This window comes from Aethalodelphis obliquidens, unplaced genomic scaffold (genome assembly GCF_003676395.1).
Source record: "Aethalodelphis obliquidens isolate GAN/ISIS:26980383/991018 unplaced genomic scaffold, ASM367639v1 scaffold8, whole genome shotgun sequence".
NCBI lineage: Eukaryota > Metazoa > Chordata > Mammalia > Artiodactyla > Delphinidae > Aethalodelphis > Aethalodelphis obliquidens.
In genome coordinates, this window is record NW_020837952.1 from 2,834,084 (window position 1) to 2,859,473 (window position 25,390).

Consider the following 25,390-nt stretch of genomic DNA (forward strand, 5'->3'; position numbering starts at 1 on the left):
TGGTTATTTGTTGCAAAAAGAAATATAGGCAGGACAAATCAATAAGGAGATTGGTTACCTATAGAGAAGGTAGAATTGGGATAGAAGTGGTTATTGGGGGTAGTGACACATCTTTAAGTTTACCTTTTGGTATAGTTTTGACTTTTGGAACCATGTTAATTAAAGAAAAACTGTATGTTTACTCACAGTATTCCTGACATCTAGTGTGTGGGTTTTCCACACTGAGCAATTCTCCAGTCCTCTGCAGACACCAACTAAGTATCCTACAATTTAATTCAATTTTGACATTAGCTACCTGGAGTTAGTGCAGACCCCAGAGGCTTATTCCCACAAGACTCTCCCCACCTTTAGACGCCAATCACAAGTACAGATTTTCCTTGACTTACAATGGGGTTACATCCCAATAAACCTATCGTAAGTTGAAAATATTGTAAGTTGAAATGCATTTAATACATCTAACCTACCGAACGTCATAGCTTAGCCTGATCTGCCTTAAACGTGCTCAGAGCACTTACATTAGCCTACAGTTGGGCAAATGGAATGGCTGTATGGTTACAGAATTGTTATAAGTGTATCAGTTGTTTACCTTTGTGATCTTGTAGCTTGCTGCCACTGCCTAGCATCACGAGAGAGAATCATACCCAGGAAAAGATAGTTCAGAATTCGAAGTACGGTTTCTATTGCATGCATATTGCTTTTATACCGTTGTAAAGTCAAAAAATCATAAGTTGAATTATCATAAGTTGGGGACTGTTTGTAGTGGGTGCCCACATTACCCATACTTCTGTCCATCTTGGCTACAGATGAAGATTCCCACAACCCCCTCCTCAGGGTTGATTATTTGTTATAATGGCTCACCGAACCCAGGGAAATACTTTGCTTAACGTTACCAGTTTATTATAAAGGATACAAATGACCAGCCAGATAAAGAGGTACATAGGGCAAGGTCCAGAAGGGTCCCAAACCCAAGAGCTTCCATCCCTGTGGAGTTTAGGGTACACCACCCTGGTGGCACGAGGATGTGTTCACCAACCGAGAAGCTCTCCAAACCCCTTACTTCAGGGTTTTTTTTTTTTTTTTTTTTTGCGGAGCACAAGCTCCGGACGCGCAGGCCCAGCGGCCATGGCTCACGGGCCCAGCCACTCCGCGGCACGTGGGATCTTCCCGGCTCGGGGAACGAACCCGTGTCCCCTGCATCGGCAGGCGGACTCTCAACCACTGCGCCACCAGGGAAGCCCATACTTCAGGGTTTTTTATGAAGGCTCCATTACCTAGGCATGCTTGACTAAATAATTGGCCATTGGTGATTAGCTCAATCCCAAGTCCCTTTCCCCTCCCCAGAGGATGGAGCATGGGGCTGAAAGTTCTAAGCCTCTAATCATAACGTAGTCTGTCTGGTGACCAGCCCCCACCCAGAAGCGATCCAGGAGCCCACCAAGAGTTGCCTCATTAGAACAAAAGACATTCCTGTCACTCGGGAAATTACAGGGTTTTAGGAGCTCAGTGTCAGGAACCCAGGCAGAGACCAAATGTATGTTTCTTATTGTGTCACATAATGTTTAATCCACACTTTGGAAAGGACCTGTGGAATACAAAGAAAAACAAATGAACCTAACAGTATTACTCAAAGAATAATATAACCACCAAAGGGGGGAGGGGTGAGAACTAACCCAAATAGCTTTTTTTTTTTTTTTTAATATTTATTTATCTTTGGCTGCATTGGGTCTTCGTTGCTGCGCGTGGGCTTTCTCTAGTTGCGGCGAGCGGGGGCTACTCTTCATTGCAGTGTGCGGGCTTCTCATTGCGGGGGCTTCTCTTGTTGCGGAGCACGTACTCTAGGCGCACGGGCTTCAGAAGTTGTGGCTTGCGGGCTCTAGAGCACAGGCTCAGTAGTTGTGGTGCATGGGCTTAGTTGCTCTGCAGCATGTGGGATCTTCCCAGACCAGGGCTCAAACCTGTGTTCCCTGCATTGACAGGTGGATTCTTAACTACTGCATCACCAGGGAAGCCCCCCAAATAGCTTTTTTTTTCCCCAAATAGCTTTTTGAACACAGTACTTTAATTTAGTCTAAAGACAAAAAGAACTCAAATATTGAACTCTAGTTAGATTTACCTTTCATAGGAATTTTGACACTTTCTGTGTATTGTGGCATTTAATGAATGAGTAAAATATATTGATTATACTGTGAACCAGGTGTTTTACTGTTAGAGAAGGGAGTTTACAAATGGAAAGGGGAAGATTGGAATGAATTCTGTGGTGTTGAATTGGAATTGTAGGTATTAATATGAACTCATGGTTTTTAATATAGATGAAAATAGATATAGATACATATGTGTGTATATTGGTTTATGTTTATATTCCTTTATCCACTGAAAAGGCTTAGAAGAAAGACCCCAATAGCAGTGAGCACTCCTAGTTCTAGGATCTTGGTTTCTAAATACCATTCTTCACTAAGAGGAGCCAGAGCTCCTTGGAGAAATGTATAATTCCAGTGCTGGAGCAGGGAACATACCAGATGAGCATGGATCATCTTGTACCACAAAACAAAGAACATTCAAAGTGACCAGAATACATCAAAAGGATATAAGAAGTGGTTTGAAGGGGCTTCTTTTGGCCAAAGCTGGGATATGTGAGCATCAAAATAAGTAACGATAGTAACAGACTAGTCATGGAATAAAATGAGAATTGATAGGTCCAAATATAAATAAATAAATGGTGATATAAATAAATAAATAGTGGAGAAAGGAAAGCTTTTTCTTAGAAGAGAATACCAACTAATAAATACAGAAGGAATGTTGGAGTTATGAAACCACCATTTTGTAACCATTATAATAATTGATTCAGCCAAGAATTATCAATGGATGCTGAAACTAGTGGGTGAACGTTTAAGGAAGTATGTAACATTTACATAGTCTCAAAAGTATTCACCCATAAATTATTTATTAATTACACAAAGGAAAGAATAGTAACTTACAGTAGATTAATTTAGCAGACACCATCTTAACTAAGTAAAGTCATTATTACCAGTAGCAGGGCAGATGCATCTTGATATCTTGTTTCAGGAAGATACATTACTTCTGTGGTATTCCTGCAAAAATGCATAACCTAAATCCAATTCTGAGGAAATATCAACAAACCAAAATTAAAGGACATTCTACAGTGTAACTAGTCTGTACACAAATGTCAAGGTAATACAAGATAAAAGTTGAGAAACTGTTACAGATTATAGGATGATAAAGAGACATGACAACTAAATGTAATGTGTGATTCTGTATAGTGTCCCGGATCAGGAGAAAAGGGGGAAAATTGTAGATGACATTATTGGGACAGTTGACTAAGTTGGAATATGGGTTGTGGGTTAGATAATAGTTTGTATCAATTTTGAATTTCTGGATTTTGATAAATGCACTGTGGCTATATAAGAAAAAAATCCTCCTTCTTAGGAAATACGTTTCAGCAGTTGTTGGAATTAATCCTAAAGAAATAGGATTAGACATATGTGCTAAAATGAAAATACTGAATTATTCTTGTGGATAGTTGTATGAATAGTAGCAAAAATTTGGAAACACAGTTATTTAAATAAATCATGGCACATTTATACAGTGAAATACTACACAGCCCTTTAAAATTATATTGTAGACCTGCATTTACATAGAAAGATGTTTCTAGTTATGTTAGTGAAGGTTTTTGGGTTGCATGAAATAGGATAACTCAGTCTAGCTTAAATGGCTGGGGTAGTTTATAGAAGCAAAGGAACAGCTGAGAAATCTCCAGGAAGGAGAGACAGCTCTGGGGATCTCAACCTTGAAGTTCAAGAACTTTCTTTCTTTCTAGGGCACTGCCATTCAAGTGACTCCACTCTGGGAGCTGTGGTTTCTTGATTCAGAGTTTCAATTCCCCCCTCTCCCCAAAACAATCCGATTGGTCCAGCTCTTAGAAGGGACAGGCCTTTAAAGGTCATTTGCTTATGTAGATTGGGCCCATTCGTTGAGAATAGGAAATCATTGTGATCCAGGAAGCCACCTCAGATGTTATCTACCTCAGTAGGATTTTATAAGGGTTAAAAAATCAAAGCACAGTACAAAATACTGTGTATAGTATGATCCTATTTTGTACAAGTGTAGATTGAGTTTTGGGATGGGAGTGGAGAATCAGGAGTTCTGCCTGGATATGCTATTTCGCGCTTCCTATTAGACATTCAAGTGGAGAGCTGAATTCTTTTGTGGCCAGAGTGGCAAACAAGTACCATCAGCCCTTATATTTTCTAGATCAAAATCAGCCCTTCTCTTCCTGTGGTATAGAACTGAGGAGTCTCAACCCCTTTCAGACAGCTAAGCAAATCCTAAATTTGAAGAACAGAGAGTGTCCTGTAGGCACCTGCACAGCACGCATTCCGTTCAGAGGTCGGGTCCCCACCGGGCCCAGATCCGCGTTAGACTTTTCCTTTCTCTCCACCCCCACCCCCATCTCCATCAGCTCCTTCTCTGCTGTGTTAAGCGGTCTCATTATCATTCTCGGCTTCATTTTCCTCCCCTGTAAATTATCCTTGACTACTTCTTTTGTCTCTTTTTCATATTCATTTTTGTTATAACGCAAATGATAAATAAAACTCACCTAAACATCCCTTTTTAACGATTGAGGCAGTGATAGTTCAGCTCACAGAAGTAAACACTTTGAGAACCAGGACCTAATAAATGCAAATGTTTAATCTTTCAGATATCCACACAGAAGCAGTTCAAGCTGCGCTGGCAAAGCATAAAGAACAGAAAATGGCTTTGCCCATGCCAACCAAAAGGCGGTCCACATTTGTCCAGTCTCCCGCGGATGCCTGCACACCTCCCGGTAGGTTTATCAGAAGCTTTCTGTCTGACAGTTACTACTTCGATGTTTCTCAAATGACTTCTGCTTTTTCTTTTCTGAGGCAGGAGCCAGAACTCCTCTCCTGTCATCAGAGGTGTATGAGAGTACACACTGAAGGTGACAGGTTTTGATTGTTGCATCATAAACCACACACAAAGAGAGGCCTCAAGAGTAAAGCTATTTTTTAAAAAAATTTCCTTCTGAGTTTTCAGCATTTCCTTGCTGTAATCTCCAAAGTCATGTAGTCATAAATAAATAAAGCCAAAGCTTAGGGTCTAAGAAATATCCTTCTGTAGTTAAATATAATAGTTATTCTCATTGACACCCAAAATATGACCCAGAGTCATATATGTCTTTAACAAATTTATACTCCTAAATCAGATGCTTTTTCTCTGCAACAATCACAGGAATGTGTGGTCTTGGGACAAAATTTTTTTGTGTCATGAGAGAGAGAAGTCATGCAAAGTTATAATAAATCTGGAAGACGTATGTAAGTGTGTTTATATGCGTTAATGTATTTTGTATATGTTTTTAAGAATCCACTTCCTATAATAGGATCAGGAGATCAGCGGGAACCAAGAGGCCCATCCCCATCCCCTAGGCTTGGAAGCCTTACCCCCCACCCCCATAAATTCATATTTGAGGAGCAACTGGAACAACTTCAAGTTGTCTTTTCTATTCAGAATCTTTCCCAAAGCTTTAAAAAAATTGTGAGATGAAATCACAGACAGAATCTCGATGTAGGCCTCTGAGACTAAACATAGTAAATGTATTTCACAGCCTCAGTGTAGTGTCTGTCTCGCTACCGTCATGTTACTGGTAATGAAATCTTCGGGGAAAAATGTTTCCTGTACTGTTTTGGTCTCAGCGACTTACCCTGTCTTTTGGGGGAGATTCCCAGGAAGGTTACATTTGTTGTGGTTGACTTTGATTCACAGCCGTCAGGTTGAGCTGTTCACGCTGATCCTATTCCCTGGCCTGGGTTTATATTAATAGTCTTCTACTAGGTTTTGGCTAACTTCTCAGAGCATTTGGGTGTGCTGTGGGCTCATTAACTGTGTGTGCTTTTTTTTCTTTACATCTGTGGTGTCAATATGTTCAAAAGAGAAATAGCTCTGTGGCTTCAAGTGTTTCTCAAAACGTAACACAGGATACCTCTTGCAGACCATCACAATGAGACATTCTGTGTCTATAGTGGTGCATACTTCCAGCCCACTCATTCAGAATCTTGGATGGCTTCCCTTCCGCATTAGTACAGCACCAGTTGGGTCCTCGTGGACAAAGGGGGCTCTCAGTTTCGTAGCTATTCCTTCCTGGCAGATTCTGCTGCAGCGCAGCTGAGGGTTCAGTTGTAGTAAATGGCAAAGGGTAGGGATCAATGTGACTGGGAGTTCTTAGAAACAGTCCTCTCCAGAACTGTACTAAAGAAATGCAGTTTCACAGTAAATAGTCTGCTCCCATGGCCTCGGGTGAAATGTGAGAGTGCAGCAAAGGATCTTAAGAATGCTCGGAAGGAATGGAAACCTTTTCTATCCCCTTACAAAAGTCATTGCCTGAGGGGAATTTACCAACTCTAAATCACGGCTATTCATTGCTGAATGAGACTATAGTCCTTTGGAATTCACCACAGGCCTCTGTATTTCTAAACAGTAATGTTCTCCTCTGTCTGCAGCCTTAAAGATGTGGCATCATTTTCTTGATCACCTTGTGGTTTTAATAATTTCATGATTGTAAAGATTCAGTCCTCTCTCCTAAGACCTTTTATTCAGCAGAGCAGAGAAATAAAAAGGTTTCCTATCCATTTATGTCCTCTTCCGGGAGCTCTGAATAGTACATGAGAGATGTTAATATGCTCTTAGAGACATCAGTGTTGTCAGATAGAAGAGGAATTCTCTCCCAGCATGAGCATTGAGAGTATCCCACATAGCGGTTTCTAACGTGGCCCCCACATAGAGCTGGATCTTGATGCTTTTGTTCAACAATAACGCACGTGTCTGGGACAAACCCTGTGTTCCAGTGTGAGGGAATGTGTGGGAAGGACTGTATCATAAGGCTTCCGTTAGCACCTTTCACGTGGGGGGATAGAATTTGCTCTTCATGGGTTAGGATTTGGATTCCATTCTCTCCAAGCATCTGAGAACCACCGGTTAGAGACTTGGCTGTTGCACTTTAACCCTTTATCGCTATCTCCCGGAACCTGTTACAGCCTAACCCAGGGATGGCAGGTAGGTCTCCTCTTGCATATTTACTCTGATAGCCCCCCAAACCCTGAAGTTTAGAGGAAACGCTGAAGCTGCGCTCAAGGGGTGGGGAGGAAGAGGAGAATTGACATTAATTACTGCTCGTTATAGACTGATTTTCTAGGCAGCTATAAAGGTGACCTTGCTGTGATTTTCTTTCTAGAAAAGTTGTGCCAGTCTTGCAGAGCAAAATTAACCTCAAATTTCACAGTATTTTAGTTGTGTTGTCCTTTGCGCACTGAGAAGCCACACCACACACATCACAAAACATGTTTCCAGTCAGAGCCCTTACTCTGCACGTGCTGTGCCAGGTGAACTTAGTTTCTGGGATACCTGCTAGAGCACGCTGGCCAGTCGGCTTCTTTGGGAGGCACCCAACACATAACTATCGGAATTACTGAACTGATGAAAATTTAGAGCTGTTTTTGGAGAGATTTAACAAAAAGGATTTAAGGAGTAAACTATGTCATAAGTCTTGGCTTTATTCGTAGTATCATATAGTCTGGAAAATATGGTAAACAGCATGAGAAATCATTTGTCTTTTGTTCATAAATCCTTCTCAAACAATAAAATGTCAATCAGCCTAAAATTTGCTTATTGATATGTGCACTGCTTTCTGTCTTGTGGATTGGAAAATTTAAATTCTCCAAGTTGGTAGCAATCTATGGTTCTTTTAGTGCCTGTGGCCTCTTACATAGTCTTTTAGACTGCTTGAATTACTGCCATCCAGTTCCCTTTATGTGCTGAAACCATTTACTAATGTCATGAGGCAATTACCTCAGCTCTTTCTGTGTAGGGGTTCTTTGTGTAACACTATTACTCATTCATACAGATAAACACAATGCAAAAACTACAGCATATATTTTTTCTCCTCTAAGCTTTTTCTGCACCCGTGTGGACTTACCCTACACTGCGTTCTGAGGGTACACAGATGAACAAATAGACCACGTAATGACCCCAAAACACAGTAAGGTATTTTGACTGACTTGCATAAAATGAAGCTTAAAATGTAGAGGTCTGTGTCCACAGGTCTCCGCTTGAAAGTGCCTATAGTAGTAATTCATAGGGCCGGACAAAAGAGAGATTTACCTCTCTGCATTTCTATATGTGAAAATGATGCCCATGAACAGACTGGGATATTGTTATACTTTTAACACACTTTAATAATGCTTTATAGGATTACACTATGTAAGGGACTTCCATATACCAGTGGCTGCGCTGCCTCATTTGTTCCTCATAACCAACTACTCTGAGAATTGTGAAGTCCAGATTTCTTTAGAGATGAGGAAACAAACAACCTTCTAGTCACTAAGTGATTTGCCCCAGGTCATTCAGCAATTATGTGTCAGGCTCCTTTCTTGATTTTCTTTTTTCTCTACTAAAGTGTCAGGTTTGGAAAGTCCTTTTTTACTTAATAGATACTCCTGTATGCGTGGTCCTGGAATGGGTATTATTCCAAGCAAATTGAATAGCTATTGCCTTCTGAGAGCTTATAGTCCAAAACACATAATAGATGGTTACCAACTTGGAGAGTTTCCCCAGAATATTCTAATTTTATTCAGAACCACAAAGTAAACAGAGATGGCTAATCAGACCTCTATAAACGTGGTCTAATTAATAGAGTTGGATCTTTTAATAACATACTTTCATTATTGGTATGGGTTATGAGCAAAGCTCCGTAATTACTTGGACGATTAGTATTCAATATTCTTTAAGCCAAAGCACAATAAAAACCCACTCTATCAGATTGAATTTGTTTATTTCAATAGGTTATTGTAAAATTTAAGGTTTTCCAAGAAAAGTAATTTCATAGTTACCATTTCTTGAGTACCTCTGTGTACTGGTCAAAGGGCTAAGTGCTTAACATATATATTTTTTATCATTTGTTCTCTCAACAATTCTCTGTACCATTTTACGGATGAGAAAACAGATTTAAAGAGACTCAGTAACTTGCTCCGACATCTGTTTCTAGCTATGTAGTCAGTTAGATAACCTGAAAGTTCTCTCCTAGAAAGAGAGGAAAGAAAACTTCTCTTTCGAAATGCTAGATAGAATATAACCAGCTTCCTTTTAAATACACACAGGAGCAAGAGGAAGAGAACGATCACTGAAAATCAGTGTGATGAGATGGAGCTGACTTTGGCTGCCCAGGGAGAGGGGAGACAGTAAACAAGGGGCCTAAATTTTAATTACTATAAGGGTAGAAAATATAAAACCTTGGACCTGTGTAAGGTTGGAAGCTGGAATTGAGACCCCAAGAGGGACTCACATCTTTAGCAGAAGGGGGAACTAGAAAAAATTAACCTGCCAGCAAAAGAAGACCTTGTCGAGAAAGCTTGCCTGTTGCCTGGCCTTAGAATGATGGGGTCAGGGACCTTCCCTAACAATTTGTGGTTAGTAGGTACAAGAATTGAATTTCAGTGGCCTGCCTGGTAAGAACTAATGTTAGAAAGTGGTCCTAGGCTGATGATAACCCGGGGCGCAAATGGTTTCTGGAAGGATACAGCATCAATTCAGGGACTTACGATCCCCACAGACGAAGATCCACTGAATTTTTTTTTCTTTTTCTTTTCTTTTTCTTTTCTTTCTTTAAGATCCACCATGAAAGAGAATCAATAGAAAAAGAACAACAACAGCAAACAGTAGAGTTAAGACCCGTAAGAACTGATTTGCCCAACAGCTATCAGTGGGGCAGAGCTAAGATTGGAATTCAAAGCAGCCTGATTTTAAAAGCCTATTCTCCCACTTGGCATATTGCCTCGCATTCTGCCATACTGTCAAGTAAATGTTTTCTGGTAATTTTGGAGCTCTAACAATTGCTGCATGTTTGGTCTAACTTTTCAAGTAGGTAATAAGTTAAAAAAAAAAACACCTCTCTTCTCACCCCAATATTAATTGTAATATTAGTTCATTTTGTGAGATGTTTTTTTATAGACCTGGGACAATACCTAGAAAAACAGTGGAGATCTCTTATAGGTAGAGTGAGCCCGGAGTAATTATTACTAGTCAGTGCTCCTCCCTCGTAAGTATCCCCGTTTGGATGTTAATGGTCGGGCAATGCATGGGCCTCTGCTGATTAGGCTCTACATAGTGATTTTCAGCCCCAGCCAGCTCTCTGTCCACACAGGTTACTGTGGGATGCTGGAAAATCTCTTGAGTAGCTCTGAACATCTCCCTAAGCCTTGTCTGGTGAATCAGTACTCACCCTTGTTGAGTTTAGTGCTAGATTAATCTGTTCAGAATTTGTAGCCCAACGTAAATTCAGAATGGACTGCTTCCCAAACTAACCTTTTAATCTTCTCTTCCATATATGCTTTTACTCCCGGACTGCCCCTTCTTGGGTCTCTAAAGCTTTTCCCTCCTAAGCTTCAAACTCTATCTTTGCCTACATGGAAACTTCCTTTGCCTCTCTTGAAGGTTCTGGAAGTCCTTAATTCCCCTGAGCCACCAACGCAAGCGAACATGACACTTTCCTGCCTGATACCACCCCTTCCCACCTGCCAACCCCAAACACACACAAAAATTTCTTTTCATGGGCTCCAGAGTATTGTACACTAACTGTACAATGGTTAATGGTTGTTTCCTTTATTTGTTCTTTGAAGCTCCCATTTTCTGGCCTAGTGTATGTGGCATATTTTGGAATAGTTGTTAGGATGAGGTCTTTCTTTCAGTGAATCTTGACTTACCTGCTGTTCTAAGCTGGTATCTGGGCCTAGTTTGGGTATCAGCTGTCAGAACCCAGTGGCAAGCGCTGTCTTTCCAGGAACTTTTGCACCTTGCATCATACCCTCAGGTTGTGTAGACTAACCTTCAGATGTTACCATCCTCTCACCAAGGCATCTTTTTCACCCCTACAAACCTATGAAAATCAGATTTGTTGAAGTATAATCGACATACAATAAGTTGCACATATCTAAAGCATATACTTTGCTGTGTTTGACATAGCAAAACTGTGAAACCATCACCACAATTAAGGTAATGAACATATCTATCACCCCCCCAAAAGTTTCCTCATAATTCCCTTGTAATCTCAACTCTCCCCCTCCCCATGAGGTAACTAACCACTGATCTGTTTTTTCTGTCACTATACATTGGTTTGCATCTTCTAGAATTTCATGTTTTTGTATAAATAGAATCACACAGTTGTTCTTCTTTTCGGTGGGTGGAAGGTCTGACTTCCTTAACTCAGCACAATTACATTGAGATTCATCCATGTTGTTGTGTGTATCAGTAGTTCATTCCTTTTTATTGCTGAGTAGTATTCCATCATAAAGATATGCCACAATTTGTTTATCCTTTCAGTTGTTGATGGACATTTGAGTTGTTTCCCATTTTTAGCTATTACAAATAAAGCACCTATGAGCATTCATGTAGAAGTCCTTGTACAGATAGATATATGCTTTCATTTCTCTTGGGTAGATACCCAGGAGTGGGATGGAAAGATAATATGGTAGGTATTTAAAATTTTAAGATAAACATTTTTAGATATAATAGATATATTTTCTACCAAGAATAAGGGAGTCATTTCCACAAATGGCTAAGGAGTGCTACAGCAGTTAGTAAATAAATTCAGGACTTTTCTTCCCTTAAAGTCCACAAACTAATTGTTTATATGTTTCCTAATTGGTTATAAATGGATTTTAGGCTTCTGGTGATCACTATTAAATGATACTGTGTTAAAATCACATCAGTTATAACCTGAAGGTCAAACTGTGTTTCCAAAATAGTTTTCTGTTGTGTAGACCTATTATATTCATAATATACAGGAAGTTAGGCAAGGGCTTTAGTTATGATGGATAAGAGTTGTGAGTTCCTGGGCTTCCCTGGTGGCGCAGTGGTTGAGAGTCCGCCTGCCGATGCAGGGGACACGGGTTCGTGCCCTGGTCTGGGAAGATCCCACATGCCGCGGAGCGGCTGGGCCCGTGAGCCATGGCCGCTGAGCCTGCGCGTCCAGAGCCTGTGCTCCGCAACGGGAGAGGCCACAGCAGTGAGAAGCCTGTGAACCGCAAAAAAAAAAAAAAAAAAAAAAGAGTTGTGAGTTCCTGTTCAACCAGAGCAGAATCAGTGGGAAAATGATAGCTTTATTTCTATTAATATTCATTTAATCTTGCCCAATTTTCTGCTAATCCATAACAATTTCATGGGCGACAGTTACTTTAAAAAAAAAAGGTACCAAATAAATGTATGAATATTTAAGGGAGCTTGTTTTTATCTTTAAAAAGACATAGTCCTAGAGCAGTGCTTACATTTTGTGTGATCTTAACATGTGATCAGTTGTAAGCATTTCACAGCCACAGTTTTGTGTCTGTGAGGTAACATAGGGTGGGTTTTTCAGGGCAGAAGGGGACTTGATGTTTATTGGCCACCTGCTGTATGCTGGCACTGCTGGTGCTTTCTGTAGCTTGTCTCATTTCGTGGTCTCACACAGCAGTTAGCACAGAGGCGAGTTTCCTCAGCTGATTTATGTGGCCCTTAGCAACCCAGTGCTGTCTACTCGTCCAGCCTCATCTCTCGTCAGTACCAGCTTTGCATCCTGTGCTTCAGCTGGTCTCATTTCTTCCAGATCCACAAATGTGCTTTGTTTCCTGTCCCCTCCCAGGTTTCTTACATGCTGTTCCCTCTACCTGACTCTCCTCTCTCCTCTCATAAGTAATTCCTGCTTACCATTCCACCCTGGTTGAGGTCTCACTTCCTTGGGTGCCTGCCTCGAACTCCTTTAAGACTAAGTCCTGTTAGAGTAGGGACTGTGTCTTCTTGCTTACCATTTTATTCCTACCAACTAGTGTAGTACTTAGAGTATTTGTTGAATGGACAAACAAGCAAACAACCTTCTCAGATGGGTAATTTTGTCCCCAAGTCACATAGCTAGTAAGTGGTGGACCCCAGAGTTCAAATGGAAGGAGGACACCAAAGCCATGTTTTTTCCACTACACTCAGCCTCCCCACAGTTGTAGTCACTAAACACTCTGAGGAGGACTGGCAGGCAAATGAGGTAATTGAATTGAAACAATATACCTAATTACATGTTGATCCAATATAGGAACATAATGAAGCCAATTTTCCATAAACCTAATCATGAAAATACTGGTTTTACTATCTTTTTAAAATTGAGTTATTCTGATTTTAGACTTAACACAGATTACAATAATTGATTCAGTAAAGACAGCCTGCAAATACAGTGGAGGTTGTGGGATCCTGAGAGGTATCACCCCGAAAATACTTTATTCTTAGGGTCAGATTCACCTGTCCTATTCCTCCCACATGTACTTTTTTTTTTTTTTTAAGCATATTTGCAAAGACTGAAATCTCTGCCTCCCAAGGTACAGGTGAAATGTTAGAATATTTTCTTGGAGATTATGCAAAAATGTTTTCCTTAAGTAAAAGGTTACAGATTCTGTTACTTTTCTTTCTCTGTATTTTCCTTTAATCACCCTCTGTTTAATTATAAATCTCTTTTCCTTTTGAAGAACCTCATCGCTTTATCCCTTTGGAGTCTGGTCACTGGTTACCTCTCCAGCCTCATCTTTTGCCCTTCCTTACCTCCTCAAAGTGTGCTCCATTTACATAGAAGTACTTCAGATCCCTGACTGAGATTGGTGCCCCTCCTGTGAAACCCTTTGCTCACCCCATTTCCTAGCATCTGTTATATTCGTATGAAATAGTCTGAGGAGTTGTGTATCTCCTTTATTAGATGGTAAGACTTCTTAGGGCATTTACTGTCTCAGAAGAATTCATACATCTCAGAATCCCCAGAACCTGACAGTTCCCAGCACACATTATGTAGCTAAGTAGTACATTGTAATAAATAAATAAGTAAGTAAATAAGTAAGTTTTGGGCCTCAGATCTCCTTCAGTATGAGAGAATGAGTCAGAGGTAGTTCAGAGCAGGAAGCAAGGATGTAGTCATTATTCTAACTTTCTTACTCGGGATCTGCGCAATTTGACTTCTAGATTAAATTAGTCTTTTGTTCGAATTTCCATTGTCAGGTTTTAGCAGTGTTCTAGCCCTGTTAGTTATCTGTTTGGCTCTCTGAACCAAAGTAATAGAATCTGGACCCACAGTTTCACCTGAGTTAGAGGAAAGAGTTCAGCAGGACAAACCACAGAATATTTACTTTTAAAAAAATTGAATGAAATTCAATCCACAGGCCATAGATTATAACCCTCAAAATCATTTAGAAGGGTTTATCTGACATCAGACTAAATGCCACTCTAACTTGTACGACTCGTAAGCTCAGAGCCCTGGAATAAATTCCTGACTTCTGCTTCCCTTGGCTATCCTATATTTGGTTGAATTTTTCTTTTTTTTTTCTTTTTTTCAACATGCTTTTCTAATTTAGACCTTATTTTCCTGAAGTCAGAGCCAGTCTAAATACAGACGTCAGTGAATTTCTCACAGTTCTCTGACTGGGAATCAAGGAGAGAAATACAGATCTGTGACCTCTCCAGTCACGTTTGGAGAGCTCACCTGTGCCCTGTGACCAGCTAGCTTTTCCACTAAAACCATGAATGCCTCCAGGCTGAGCACTGTTTCTTATTCCACATAAGAATAAGTCAGTTCCTCAACACCTAGTTCACTGTTTGGCACTTTAGTTGTTGTTACCAAAAATAAGTGTTTATATTTCCCATCAAGATCATTTTCTTTTAAGTAGACACTAATTAGTAAGTACTTACGAAAATCAGTATAGCAGCCTATCACAAGGTTCTCTAATAAAGAGACTGAAGAAGATATAGAGGCACTTCAGGGTTATTTGAACATAAGAAGATAAGCCAGAAGAATTCAGATACTGATTTAAGCTCAGAACAGAAAAACAGTGAAGTTTAAATGTTCTAAAATGGGTTTTTTAAAATAGCTTAAAATTACCTCTAGATTTTGGCTGCTTTATTTTTGCAGACTTTGGTTCATAAACCTTTCCTTGAGATTCTCAAGAAACTTTACATATTAATCTACCTTAAGAATATAAATGTTTTTTGCTGCTGTCAAAATTGAATGTGTGATCGATGAGAAAGATCTGAAAGCCCTCTGTTCTAGGCAGGATCGAGAACTTCTTTTTTTCTAATTCCACACAGACACGTCTTCGGCCTCTGAGGATGAGGGCTCTCTGAGACGCCAAGCTGCGCTCTCTGCTGCCTTGCAACAGAGCTTACAGAACGCTGAGTCCTGGATCAACCGTTCAATTCAGGGATCGTCCACTTCTTCATCCGCATCTTCTACGCTGTCCCATGGAGAGGTCAAAGGAACCAGTGGGTCTCTAGCTGATGTATTTGCCAATACTCGAATAGGTAGGAGCTGGATCTACCCGAGAAGCCCAAATTATGTTCCATTTGGCTCCCAGTATCCAGGAAATAGGTTATGATTTGTATTAGGTTTTTCAGGGTGGCCTAAAAAAAATAGAATCAGAAAGAACATGACAGTTAATGAGGCAAAGAAGGAAACACGAGCATTAATTACACTTGCAATGATAGAGAGCGTCTGCATTATTGGTACATAGTATTTATTGCCCACCTGAAGCCATAGCTATTTCTATAAGCAATACTCAAGCTGCAAGATATAACACCAGTCTTAGTGTGGTTTATCCCTATTGGAGAATATTCCATCAAGTAAAAGGTGTTAAAAGATGTCATGTATTAGATTTTCCCAGGATTGTTGTCTACATTCTCTCAAACACAAAAAAATTAAACCTGAGCAAATTCTGAACTAAGACAATATCAATAAGACCCTTTTGTCTTTAGCATAAAGACTGGATTTATTGTCGTTGCTGCTGTGCTATTGCTACAACGGAGTGTGCGGGCTGAGAACGTTGGTACTCTGTGAGCTGCTACCTGCTGCCAGTGCTCCTCTATGGAGTATAGCTTTCGCTTGGCTCTGCTTTGTGTGTGTGTGTGTGTGTGTGTGTGTGTGTGTGTGTGTGTGTGTGTGTTCTAAGAGTCTGTGACATCTGCAGATAAAGATACAGTTCAGATCTCTGCTTTTGCTTAATTAGTTGGTACACATGGCACTAAGTGATGTATGTGAACATCGTGTGTCTGTGATACTTTTCCTTGTTTTTTAACAATCCACTTGCATTTTGGTGTCTTAATTTTTATATCAGTGACCTTCCTGTTTCACCTTATATATATCTTTATTCTATTCATTGATTTCTGAAAAGAATAACTTGGAAACCTTTCAATTTAAGCCTATAATTTTGAAAGAAAATAGCTACCTTGAGGGTATGCTTGCCTACATTAAAAGGCCAAGTGCCAGCAACTGATGGCTTGTCCTGCACTCTTAGCTGTGCCCTTAATTGACTGAACCTCCCAAAGCAGCTACGGATGAGCGTGCTCACCACCTCTTCTATTGGGAGCGTAAGCAACAGAGCCATGGTGGGGTCAGGTTTTATTCCCACGTTGTCTAAAAGAGAGCAGTGTCACTTGTTAAAAATATTTTCCTGATACCCAGTTAACTTTACCTGAATTTTTGTTAACAAGATGATTTCATCTGACTTCATAGCTCATATTGCTTCCACTCTGTGAAAAGTTATTGGTTCAGGTACTCACAGGAACCATTTTATCCCACATTATTGCCTTTCGGATGTCTGCTCTAACAGAAGTAATTCATGTTTCTAAAAGAAAAATTTGAAAGTACAGATAAAAGGAAAAATAATCTACAAACCCACTTCTATGGGTAACACTTTAGTGTTATCACTTTCACGTATATCCTTCTAGACCTTATTTGCATATAAATATGTAAGGTTTTGGTTTTGTTTTTACAGAAGTGAAATTGTACTAAATATAATGTTCATAACCTTTTATTAGCAGTGTATCACAGACATCTTTTATATCATTAATATAGAATTATACTTTTTTTTTATGGTTTCAAAATATGCAACTGTATGGCTGTGCCCTAGCTTATTTTAGCCGTTTCCCTATTTTGGACATTTAAGTAGTATCCAGTTTTTTGCTATTATGAAACCGGAATGAACATCCTCGAACACACAACTTTGTGCATTTGTTTGATTATTTCCTCTTAGGATGTATTCCTATAAGTGGAATTGCTGGGTCAAATAAAAATGTCTATTTTTAAAGCTTTGTTATCACATTATCCTACAGAAAGAATATACTGCAATATACTTGTGCAAAATATTTAAAGCTTTAAAAAATATTAAACTAGTAATTATAGACTTTTGGGGCATGGAAAACTTACTCCCAAATTGATTTTAGAAATTGTTTATATTATGCTTTTTCCCTTTTCCATAGTTATGAGTGGCCTTTCATTATTCTTACGAATTGTATACTTTGCTTCCTCTAATTTTCGTTTTCTTCTTCTAAGTTTTTTGTAACACATCCCTGTTGAATGGCTCTCTTCCAACTATATCATTATTTCTTTATAGTAAGAATCCCTACATGAAGCAGAATATAACAACACTGTTTAATCGTGCTTAGAGCAAGGGAAGAACCTTTTCTGTCAAGTAAATCCAAGTAACCTATTGGTTATTTTATAAAAATTAAAAGTGGATTTTATCTGGTTTTCTTCATTTGGGAACTTGAGCGATCTGACTCCCAAGACACAATTTCTGTCTTCAGTGAAAGAAGAAACATAGATAAACCAACGTAAACATGAAGAAATGCTCAGAAGACTAGACTGTTAGTAGCCATAATGATCATACTTTGATTTCATTTTGAAGTCACTTGCAATTTTTATTTTATTATGGTTATTTTTATAACATTGGATTTCTACCAGACTTTCTGTGTAGGAAACAGCATTTTTGAGAAATATTTGATATGCGATTTTATCTTACTAAGGCTGCTCAAGTTCTCAAGAGTAATAATTTTAGAAAGCTCATATGCCCTGGCTTAACCTCTTCCTCTCTCATTATATCTTGCTAGTAAAATGTGATTTTAAAGGTGGTTTTATTGGAGCTAGTGTGCCATTTATGTAGTTTTCTTTCTTCTTAAAAAACAAACCAAAAAAAAAAAGATTTAAAGATTCTTATTTTTATTGCTAATGTAATATAATTCTAAATCTTGGTTTCTTCCCTCTTAGAGAATTTCTCTGCTCCCCCTGACGTCACTACAACTACCTCTTCTTCGTCATCATCTTCCTCAATACGCCCAGCAAATATTGATCTACCCCCATCGGGGATAGTTAAAGGCATGCACAAAGGATCCAACAGGTCCAGCCTCATGGATACAGCTGATGGTAGGCATCTCTGTTTGATAGCTAAATAGGGCATATTAGTTAAACAGAAAAAATTCAAATTATAAACAGCACTGCCTGATGTCCAGCAGTGGCAGAACTATACTGCGATTGACCTACTCACACAGATCATCTTGAGCTCCCTCTTTTCAACGTCTGCACTGTAGCAGCACTAACACTTGTTCACACTTCGTCTATACTTTCAAAAAGATACTCTGAACAAAAAGTATGGAAAAAGAAAAGAATGCTATGAGAGAAAAGGGATGTTAGATGAAATATTTAAACAGTATTAATAATAGCATATTTTTTCTCTGTTGTCATAAAAATGATAATGTACGTATTTGGCCCAGTTGAAATAGAATGAGACTGTGGACAAAGGCCAAACATCATTAGAAATAAAAGCTCCTAAGAGAATTGAGGAACTGAAATATCCCTAAAATCAATTAATTTTAACTTACCATTTTTTCCCTTATAGGTGTTCCTGTCAGTAGCAGAGTATCCACAAAAATCCAGCAGCTTCTCAACACTCTGAAACGACCCAAAAGGCCTCCCTTAAAAGAATTTTTTGTGGATGACTCTGAAGAAATAGTGGAAGGTAGTGGTACTATTAACAAACATGTATATTCCTTAGAAATTTCGTAAGCAGTTGCTACATGTTAGGTATTATAGGATTTAAGGATGAACAAGGCATCGTTTTTGGTTGAAAGAGTTGATAGCTTTCTGCTCTTTATATTTTAAATCTGAGATGAAAAGTAAAGAGAGAGGGAGGGGAGAGAAAAACAAAGAGATAACTATGGAACACAGAAATATGCTCTTTGAAATTAGGAACAAACACATAATTTTAAAAATTGTTTATATTTGGCATTATCCTAGAACTGGAGTGTCAAATTCGATCTCAAAAGTTTGCCCATTCTTTTTTTTTTTTTTTTTTTTTTTTTTGTGGCTGTGTTGGGTCTTAGTTGCTGCACACAGGCTTTCTCTAGCTGCGGCGAGCAGGGACTACTCTTCGTTGCAGTGCACAGGCTTCTCATTGTGGTGGCATCTCTTGTTGTGGAGTATGGGTTCTAAGCGCGCAGGCTTTAGTAGTTGCAGCATGCGGGCTCAGTAGTTGCGGCTCGCGGGCTCTAGAGCACAGGCTCAGTAGTTGTGGTGCACAGGCTTAGTTGCTCCAAGGCATGTGGGATCTTCCCGGACCAGGGATTGAACCTGTGTCCCCTGCATTGGCAGGCAGATTCTTAACTACCGCACCACCAGGGAAGTCCTGCCCATTCTTTTCTAATATAACCCAGTCGTTTTGTTAAATCAACCAGTCAACACATATATGTATCTGCTTTAACGTGGTAGATGGTGAAATAGGTTCACGAAAGTACAGTCACTTCCTTCTTCCTTCATGTTGTTGTTTACAGTTTAGACAAAACATATACTGTAGGTGAAAGCTGAGTTTAGTCAATATGCATGTATCAACTGGTACAGGCAGTTTGGAGAAGGGAAGAACTCCATTTCATCTGTGTGGTTAGGGAAGGCTCCCTAGAGGAAGTGATAAGTGATTTATTCATTCAATAATTTTAAAAATATTTAGGGATAAAATAATATGATGTCTGGAATTTAATAGAAGGATTGGGAGGGGACCATATGGCGGCATAGATGGAATGAGGGTGGCCATTTGATAGTTCTATCTAACAAAAGCTTTCATCCAAAGAACTAAGTCTTGGTAGTTTTGCAGTCCATTTTTACGTCCTGAGGCTAAGAGTAGGCAAACCTTAATGGAACTAGGCATGTTGGTAGACCAGATCCAGTCTTAGCCCACTTTGTACAGCAGGAAGCAACAAGCAACCTGACGTATGAGGTTAAGATGAATTTCTGTTTCTTTAGGAGTCACTAAACTCATTGAACTATGGTCATCTTTCTTGATGGACTGATATTTTCAGGGTGTCTGTGCCAGTAATATCCTCTTCAGTCTTTTTAGTACTGTGTATTGACTAGGCAAGTGAAGGTCAAGGTTTAATAGAGTTATACTTGAGCAATATTCATACTTGAGCTCAATTAGAATAGAGCTAACAGCTTTCCACTAATTTTAAATAGGCAGCATTTTTTTATTTGAATGACAATTACCTTTGGAAAAGAAAAATATCTATATGTCTTTGGAAGTCTGGAAGAGTGTGCCCCAGGGTCTGCATTGAGGCCTAATGGATGGCAATAATGTACGGACTTTTATGACCAGAACTATGCCTACCATATATACAATCTGTCCATAAAAAGAAAACTATTTATTTAGAATCACCCATGTTTATTTTTATACTTAATCCAGTGGTTTAGGGTCTGAGAATATGCAAATGTTATTTACCTAGGGCAGTGAGTTGGGAAGAGAAACTGTTAGTTTTGTATCAGTAGAAAAATGAGTGACATTTTAAGTAAGTTTCCCCAACCTGTCATTAAATTGAGCTGTAAGATAAAATTTATTTCGCATTTCATTTGCCCTTCTAATACTTGCTGCTCGTTCCATCTGTTCTCTCTTCTATAATGCTTCTCTCATCTCCTACTCACCTCGCTAATCCCTACCCTTCCCCTCCCTTTAAGACTCAGCTCAGGCATTACCTCCTCCAGGTGGGAGACCCCATCCCCTAAGCTGGGTGGCATGGCCCTCTTCTGCCCTCTCTGTACCTGTCTCTGTCATGCACTGGTCATGTTTACTTAGCTCTGTGTATGAGTGTGTCCCCACTGTCTGGATACTCCTAGAGGGCATGGACCCTGTATTCCTTGTACCCGGCATTATTAGAAGCAATAAATGTTTGTTCAAAGAATGATATGTGCAGCGTTTATCTTCTCAATGTTTATCACATCTTGTGCACATAATTGGCACTCAGTGAATACTTGGCCTTTTGTTCCATATGTAAATTATCTTTCCTGCTATGAAAATACAGGATTTTTTTTTTTTGCTTTTTAATGTTTGAATAATACTTGTTTATTGTAGAAAATTAAGAGGACTTAAGTTTTGTCTATATGAAAGAATATGAAATATTAGTCACCTCCAGTTTCTGGAATTGCCCATGTTAATGATCCTGGTGCTTTTCTTTTTTGTCCCCCAAGTTCAGTTCAATTTAATTAACATTGATTGAGCAACCATTATGTATTAGGCACTCTAGGCAATAAGAGGAATATGAACCATGTCTTCTCTCAAAAAGCTCTCAGTCAAGGGACTTCGCTGGTGGTCCAGTGGTTAAAACTCCACGCTTCCAATGCAGGGGGCCTGGGTTCGATCCCTGGTTAGGGAACTAGATCCCACATGTCGCAACTAAGGGTTCGCACACCGCACCTAAAGAGCCCACGTGCCGCAACGAAGATCCCGTGTGCCGTAACTAAGACCCAGAGCCGCCAAATAAATAAATAAATATTAAAAAAAAAAAAAAGAGAGCTCTCAGTCAAAGGGGGAGAAAAAATTATAGAGTAGTAGATGCTCTTGAGCATCCTCAGTACTTTAATAAGGGTGTACTAGCACACAGTGTGGAAGCACTAAGGAAGGAATGGCCCCGGGCGGCTTCCCAGGGGAGGTACCATTAGAGCTCCATCCCGACAAGGATGACTGCAAGTTCACCAGGAGGCAAAGGGATTGGCCATATGAGATGTGCACAGAGGTATAGAGACATGGAAGGAACGTTGTCATTCATGCCCATTGTCTGCCTGAGTCCAATATGACCCTGTTGTATCCCCATTTTATAGATGAGGACAATTGAGGCTGGGGTAACTCCTATTGCCTCAGGTCACACTAGTAAAAAGTGAATGTAAGCTTGGGTTTTCTGATTCATAGTTCAATGCTTTATCATTAAACATAACCTGGTGAGGTGGAACCTGGCTTTCTAACATTGGACACAAACTAAAGGTCTAAAAGCAAGCTTACTAAAAATTGTAAAATTGCTAAACAGAAATGTATGCTTTGTGTTTTTTTGAACGTTCAGGCATTTGCTTTGTCAGAGTCAGGATTTGTTGTGTAAAATATATTAAATATGATTTTACGATTATGTGGGAAAATGAATTAAGGCCCAGTTTGTGGATTACTATTTCTAATGACGTCCTTTATTTTCTCAGAGTGAGTTCAAGCCAGATGAAGATAAAGGGAAAGGGGAAATATACTTGAGATTAGAGACCTAAGTTGTGTTACTTGGTATTTGTACTTACTTCAGATCTTATTTTCATAACCTGTTGGGGTTGTTTTGGTACAGTACCTCAGCCAGACCCCAACCAACCCAAGCCTGAGGGACGGCAGATGACCCCTGTGAAGGGAGAGCCACTAGGAGTCATCTGTAACTGGCCTCCTGCTCTTGAGTCTGCCCTGCAGCGCTGGGGCACCACTCAGGCAAAATGCCCCTGTCTGACTGCACTGGACGTAACAGGGAAACCAATTTACACTCTTACTTATGGTGAGTTTCAGGAGTCCAGTTCCTTCCTTTTCTCCTAATAGTTCTTCAGATTATCATGGGTAATGTTTTTATCTTGCTATTTAGCAGTTACTGGTCATTGTGTTTCACTAGATCTTTTAAATTATTTTAATAGGATCCTAAGTTCTAAGTATAGCTGTTGCCAAATATTTTCTTTTGCTAAAGGGACTGTTGCAAGCCAGCTGATATTTAAAAGAAGAAAGAGACTTTTTAGATCCACTGATGTTTAAACATTAGGAGAGGATTTTAGGAAGACATTTGGGCAGGATTAATGGCATATGGTAAAAATCAGGTGGTTTTATCTAAAAATTGAAATTGGTTACTTTTTAGATCTTTGTCATTTACTTCATCCTGCCTCTTGCGTGTAATAGGCACAAAATTCTATAATGAACAAAGAATCAGTAGTTTTCCATTTAGTTTTGTTTTACAAATTTTTAAAATAACTTTATTTTTATTATTTCTTTTTTTAAATAACAAGAAGAATGGATTCAACTTGGGCTGTGAGATTTTGTACTAGTTTATTCAGACAGATTCCTTTTTCAACCTTCACAAGTGGTATACATTGTCCATAGATCTCCATATGGAATACTTTAGAGAAATAGTTTTTATTTAAAGAATTGTACAGATTGACATGAGTTTCCATCTTCAATGCCCCTCTGAACAAGTTGTGTGTAAAACTAACATATCTTTGCAAAATAAAATGATTTTACTTTCTTCATAATCTAAAATAAGAATTTCTACGGGTGGTCGGGGAAAGGAGCCGGAAGAGGGGAGCAATAGGCTTTTCCCCCTAAAATTGTTTTTAGCATTCATTTCAGAAGCTGTACATTAATCTCATCCATGCGCCCTTTAAGAAAGCAGTCAGCTAGCCAAATCTTTACATGTTTATTTAACATCTTTGACTATATCCACATGTTTCATACAGTTAATTTCCATTTTATTGTCTGTTTTCACTGAAATACAGTGGTATGGAATGCTCAGTCATTTGAGGCGTACTTTTGCTTTGCACTTACTTCAGGTATCCAGTATCATATGTGTAAGTGTTTCTTCAGAAAAAGCTTAGAAAGAAGCTGTCTTCTGATTTTCAGTCCTGTGATAAAAACTTGTTTCCTTCCCTTTAAATCTGATCAGCTCACATCAGATTATTTCTAAAGATACTCAGATTACTTCAGAGAAGAATTTGAAATATTATCTAAATCAGAGTGAGCTTTCGGTGATGTTTCATTTTTGCTTGAAGGCAGCACTGGCTTTCGTAAACTAGAGTGACTGTGAAGCAGTTTTTGTGGCGGAGGGCCTCTCTGTGTGTTGAGGGTGATGCTTGTCTAATGTATCATTTGCTAGTGGCCGTTATCTCCTTTGGTGTGCTGATGAACTGAATGCCCTCTTGCTGAAGTAGGCCTGTGTGTTTCTATATGACTGTTTTCTTTTTCCAGGAAAGTTGTGGAGCAGAAGTTTAAAGTTGGCCTACACACTGCTTAATAAACTGGGGACCAAAAATGAACCTGTGTTAAAACCTGGAGACAGGGTAATTGGTTTTTTTGTTTGTTTGGTTGGTTTTTTGGGGGGGTTTTTGTTTGTTTTAGGGAGGTGATGCTTATTGTTTTCTAGCATGCACATTCTGAATTTTTAATGTACAACAGCACAATTTATATAACTCTTACTCTTAGAAATAGAAAATGGTTTGGTTCCAACGCAGGTTATAATTCTTGCATTTATAGTTTGAAGGATATTCACGTGTCTCTTTACTAATGAAAATAAAGAGAAACCTAAATCTTTCTGTAAATAAATATTTCAATATTTAGACAACAAAAATAGCAATCAAGTTTACTCTTTGATTTTTTTCTTTGAAAAATGCCCCATAAAACTTTCAAAACAATATTCTGGGGTTTTTTGTGGACAGGGAGGGAGACTTATGTTACTTCTAAGAAGAAACAAATTGACATCATTAATTTCTTTTTAAATTAGAGGTGACATTAAAATTTTTTTCAATATTTAAAGGTTTTATTCACTTTCTAAATAAAATTACTTCTTATCATCAAATATTACTTTTCATTTGGGCTTGTAGAATGAAACACCAGCTACATACACAACAGAATTCATTTTAGTAGGCTCATGATTACAAAATTTCCTAAACTAGCCTTTTAAAGATATTAATACTTCTGCATTTTGGCAAAGGGCATCTAAAGTGTGGCTTTTACTTTTAAGTATGACTTGTGAGTGTATCATAATCTTCACTGAACCCTAAGAAGGTAATTTCGTGTCTTCCTAACAACATGGACACTTGTGTGCAGAAAGGAAATGGGTTGTTTAAATGTCTTGTGCATTTAGTATTTTTTTTAGAACTCTAGAAGGTTCAGAACTGAACTTATCTTGGGAGTAAGTTAAGAGAATTTTTAAGTGAGAGAAAGAAAGGGAGAAACAAAAGTCCAATGACATAATTAAGTTTCAAATGTTAATCTGTGAATATCCAAGCCAAGGAACAAACTCCACAACAATCGTGACTTCTGTGTTTTTGCATTCCTTGAGGAAATTAGGAAGGGTCAGTTATCTCTGATGCATTACAGGTGAGATCACAGGTTTGAACATATTATGGAGGTTTCACTGTTTATCTTTTGTAAATGAATTAACTTTATATTCATAATGGTTTCTGCCAGTATTGCTTATACCTACTACCAAATGC

At 38.9% G+C, this 25,390-nt stretch overlaps 1 protein-coding gene across 5 annotated transcripts in view; it reads left to right on the forward strand.

Moving 5' to 3' along the window:
- DIP2B (DIP2 acetate--CoA ligase B (putative)) overlaps nucleotides 1–25,390 on the forward strand; it is a 236,316-nt gene that overhangs the window by 153,337 nt on the left and 57,589 nt on the right. For 3 of the 5 annotated variants that reach the window (XM_027106260.1, XM_027106262.1, XM_027106263.1), the window contains 6 exons: nucleotides 4,718–4,843; nucleotides 15,172–15,384; nucleotides 18,125–18,280; nucleotides 18,753–18,875; nucleotides 22,495–22,692; nucleotides 24,144–24,235. In XM_027106260.1, the coding sequence (XP_026962061.1) occupies nucleotides 4,718–4,843; nucleotides 15,172–15,384; nucleotides 18,125–18,280; nucleotides 18,753–18,875; nucleotides 22,495–22,692; nucleotides 24,144–24,235 (908 nt within the window). The remainder of the gene's footprint in view (nucleotides 1–4,717; nucleotides 4,844–15,171; nucleotides 15,385–18,124; nucleotides 18,281–18,752; nucleotides 18,876–22,494; nucleotides 22,693–24,143; nucleotides 24,236–25,390) is intronic. The other 2 variants (XM_027106261.1, XM_027106264.1) reach the window with 2 other exon arrangements.